General features: G+C 33.0%; 2 protein-coding genes across 2 annotated transcripts in view; both read right to left on the reverse strand.

Annotated features, from left to right (window-relative positions):
• LOC107714459 (hepatic triacylglycerol lipase-like) overlaps positions 1-3,626 on the reverse strand; it is a gene marked incomplete at its 5' end in the record, with an annotated part of 10,744 nt that extends 7,118 nt beyond the window's left edge. Inside the window, one exon of the mRNA XM_016520301.1 lies at positions 3,544-3,626. Coding sequence (XP_016375787.1) covers positions 3,544-3,626 — 83 coding nt within the window. The remainder of the gene's footprint in view (positions 1-3,543) is intronic.
• A 14-nt stretch (positions 3,627-3,640) lies between these two features.
• The window catches only part of LOC107714460 (hepatic triacylglycerol lipase-like), a gene marked incomplete at its 3' end in the record, with an annotated part of 13,184 nt that continues 12,245 nt past the window's right edge, over positions 3,641-4,579 (reverse strand). Inside the window, exon 6 of the mRNA XM_016520302.1 lies at positions 3,641-3,918. Coding sequence (XP_016375788.1) covers positions 3,641-3,918 — 278 coding nt within the window. The remainder of the gene's footprint in view (positions 3,919-4,579) is intronic.

Consider the following 4,579-nt stretch of genomic DNA (forward strand, 5'->3'; position numbering starts at 1 on the left):
TCCAAAAAAAATGTGATTAACATGTTTGTGAAAAACAAATGTTTTTTTTATATATATTTTCAAGACTAGAAAAATTGGCAAATAAATATTTACATGAATATATGTTAAAATATGTTTTATATGCTTTAAAATATATATATATATTGATATTTTTAAATCATGTTTTTAAAAAAAATCTACAACCCTAACCCTAACTTGAAACAAAAAAATAAAAATATATATAGGGCAAAATATAATTTAAATGCTTTTAAATATATTTTTTATGTTTTTAAATTAATAAAAAAAAATTTTGCTAATATATCTATCTATATATATATATAAATATATATATATATAGATTCAAAGTCAGAGTTGAAAATGTCGTGAAAAAATTTATTTTTTCCAAAAAAATGTGTATGTATGCAAATTGTATAATATCCAAGGTACACATTTCTAGTAATTGTGCAGTTAATTCTCATATTGCATCTTCAGAAAGTTTTGGAATGTTTGTCCTCTCCCCATATTTGTCACTACCGAAACAAAGTAATAAGAATTTAATTAGAAGGGTTATATTGACCTATTAAGATTTTGCTTACATCTACATTGTAAATATTTTTTTTGCTATTTTATGAAAAAATAAAACATTTCTTGAATTTTAAAATTAAATGAATAACAATTACATTTTTAACAATATTTCAACTCTATTTATGAGATTTGTTGTATTTTGAACCCAATTTTTCTTTGTAAAAGGCAAAAAATTTATCATACTGATTTCAAAGTTAAGGATTCATTAGTTTGAATATACACTGAACCAAACAATATCATAACATTTTAGCTGATAATTCAGTATACTTTATTTTTGACAAAACATCCCATGTTTCGGTAGTGACTGCACATTTTCGGTAGTGACAGTAATGCTTTTGTAGCAACCACATCTCATTACAGAATTTTAATTTGCATACTAAAGCGCTACTAAAACATACAAAAAAAATTGCATAACTGTACTAAAATTTAGTTTATTTCCCCCAAATATGAGGATTATGTGTTCCCTTTTGTCACTACTGAAACAATGATGACATGTTTCGGTTGTGACTGTTTAAGTAGTCACAATTTTATAGGATAACTCCCAAAAAACAAATATATCATTACTGAAACTGCACCAAACATTTCAGTAGTGACTGCTTCGGTAGTGACAATTTTATGGGATAACACCCAAAAAAGTTGCTTTGGATAAAACGTCTGCTAAATGAATAAATGTAAATGTAAAAAAAGAAAATGTCACTACCGAAACTACACCAAATGTTTCGGTAGAGACTGTTTAGATAATGACAATTTTATGGGATAACTCCCAAAAAACAAAGATGTCACTACCAAAACTCCTACAAATGTCTCAGTAGTGACTGATTTGGTAGTGATCATTTTATGGGATAACACCCAAAAAGTCGCTTTGGACAAAAGCGTCTGCTAAATGAATAAATGTAAATGTAAATATAAAGATGTCACTACCGAAAACTCCACCAAATGTTTCGGTAGTGACTGTTTTGGTAGTGACAATTTTATGGGATAACACCCAAAACACCCATAAAAGTCGCCTTGGATAAAAGCATCTGTTAAATGAATTACTGTAAATGTAAATATAAATACAAAAATGTCACTACCAAAAACTCCACCAAATGTTTCAGTAGTGACTGTTTTGGTAGTGATAATTTTATGGGATAACACCCAAAAAGTCGCTTTGGACAAAAGCGTCTGCTAAATGAAATGTAAACGTTAAAAAAAAGTCACTACCGAAACGCCACCAGATGTTTCGGTAGTGACTATTTCGTTAGTGACAATTTTATGGGATAACTCCCAAAACACCCAAAAAATCGCTTTAGACAAAAGCGTCTGCTAAATGATTAAATGTAAAAATGTAAATACAAATATGTCACTACCGAAAACTCCATTAAATGTTTCGCCAGTGACTGTTTTTTGGGTGTTATCCCATAAAATTGGGATAACTCCCAAAAAACAAGATTTCACTACCGAAACCACAAAATGTTTCAGTAGTGACTTTTTCAGTAATGACAATTTTATGGGATAACACCGAAAAAACAAAACAAAGATGTCACTACCGAAACTCCACCAAATGTTTCAGTAGTGACTATTTTGGTAGTGATAATTTTATGGGATAACACCCAAAACAGCCAAAAAAGTCGCTTTGTATAAAAGCGTCTGCTAAACGAATAAATGTAAAAATCAAAGGTGTCACTACCGAAAAATTTGGTGGAGTTTCGTTAGACATCTTTGTTTTTACATTTACATTTACACCCAAAACACCCAAAAAAAAGTTGTTTAAGATAAAAGCGTCTGCTAAATGAAATGTAAACGTAAAAAAAAAATGTCACTACCGAAACTCCACCAGCAGTTTCGGTAGTGACTGTTTTGGTAGTAACAATTTTATGGGGTAACACCCAAAAAGTTGCTTTGGATAAAAGCGTCTGCTAAATGAATAAATATAAATTTAAATTTAAAAACAAAGATGTCACTTTCGAAACATTTGGTGGAGTTTCGGTAGTGACATCTTTGTTTTTTACATTTACATTTACACCCAAAACACCCAAAAAAGTTGCTTTGGATAAAAGAGTCTGCTAAATGAAATGTAAATGTAAAAAAAATGTCACTACCGAAACTCCACCAAATATTTCGGAAGTGACTGTTTCGGTTTTGACAATTTTATTGGATAACTCCCAAAAAACAAAGATTTCACCACTGAAACTCTACCAGATTTTCGGTAGCGACTGTTTCGGTAGTGACAATTTTATGGGGTAAGACCCAAAAAAAAAAACAAAGATGTCACTACCGAAACTCCACCAAATGTTTCAGAAGGTGACTGTTTTTTTAGGGTGTTCCCATAAAATTGTCATTACCAAAGCAAAGATGTCACTACCGAAACTCCACCAAATGTTTCGGTAGAGACTGTTTTGGTAGTGATAATTTTATGGGATAACTCCCAAAAAACAAAGATTTCACTACCGAAACCACCAAATGTTTCAGAAGGTGACTGTTTTTTTAGGGTGTTCCCATAAAATTGTCATTACCAAAGCAAAGATGTCACTACCGAAACTCCACCAAATGTTTCAGTAGTGACTGTTTTGGTAGTGATAATTTTAACCAAAACTTGTAGTTACCTATAGCTATGATTTTATTGATACAGTTGTCTGATTGATTTTATAGTCTCAAGCATTCAGAAATCATGCAAAAGAAAATTAAGCAATTATTTATTATTTGAAGTAACAAAACTTCACTTAATTTGTGGTTACCATGGCTACAAAAATGATTTTTGGTTTTATTCGTAGTAAAACCATGGCTAATTTTCGTACTTAATTGTAGAAAAAGGTGTTCGGTAGTGACGTTCCTTTTTAAACACACAGATTTTTCAGACTTTTAAATGATGATTTCCTATATATGTTAAGCTTTCTATTATTTTAAACATTATTCATTCTGTAGAATGACCCATATATATGTCATATATATCTGGTCATTAGCTCTTGTTTATCATGTATAGTTATCTCTGTGACTCACAGGATTATGGGTAGCTCTGGGCTCTCTCCTCCGGTGCCGCTGAGTGTGACGGAAAGCGAGGCCTCGAGCGGCTCGATCAGGTTCTACACACACACACACACACACACACTCTCACAAACACACACACACCTCTGTAGGGCGGCTGCGGTGTGGTTCTGAGGAACAGGCCTTTAGCGCTCCTCCCTGATCGATCGTGCCGCACAGCGAAGCCCAGTGTGTTACAGCGCAGCTGCTTGCAGTCCAGACACAGGCCTCTGCTGAAGGCGCTGTCATCACGGCAACGGTAGCCTATTATGGGCTGGCTGGCGTTGATGAGGGAGTCGGTGAAGAGTTTGACGGCGCGCTCGTGGGCGCATTTAATGGTCTTGGGAACTCCTATAAAACAGTCATTTCCACACAGACACTCTATGTTCACTGTGCTGTGAAACAGCAGGTGAGGCGCTGCTTGCGCTCTATTTTTAATCGTTGGGTGTATGTAAATATGCACTAGCCAGACGCATTTCAGTTGAGTCTGCTGTTTCACATAAGTGCAATGTTTTTGTAAGAGTGTGTGCCATTAAAAAAGTTAAAGCACAGACAGCCTCATCAGTACCCATAATGCATCATCTCATGTGCAGTATAACCATTTATTAAACTTGTTTTCCAGTACAAATATCTAAATATTATTTGTATTCAAGATACATTCACTTGATTACCAAAATGACTTAACATATTAAGTTTTGTTTTCTGCAAAATGTATCAAAATTATGTATGTTTTTGCTTAAATTGAAAGAAAAAAAAAAAGCTAGCGGGGCAAGAAAAATAATATTGTTTCCCTTTGAATTAAAATTATTGTTCTTACCCCATTGGCAGATTTTTTAAAGGGGTCATATGATGCTTTTTTAAAGATCATTATTTTGTGTATTTGGTGTAACAGAATATGTTGACATGCTTTAATGTTCAAAAAACACATTATTTTTCAAATACTGTACATTATTGTAGGTCCTCTATGCCCCGCCTCTCTCAAACGCTTCGTTTTCTACAAAGCCCCCTCCTT

This window comes from Sinocyclocheilus rhinocerous, unplaced genomic scaffold, assembly GCF_001515625.1.
Source record: "Sinocyclocheilus rhinocerous isolate Xijiao unplaced genomic scaffold, SAMN03320098_v1.1 scaffold3193, whole genome shotgun sequence".
NCBI classification, from domain to species: domain Eukaryota; kingdom Metazoa; phylum Chordata; class Actinopteri; order Cypriniformes; family Cyprinidae; genus Sinocyclocheilus; species Sinocyclocheilus rhinocerous.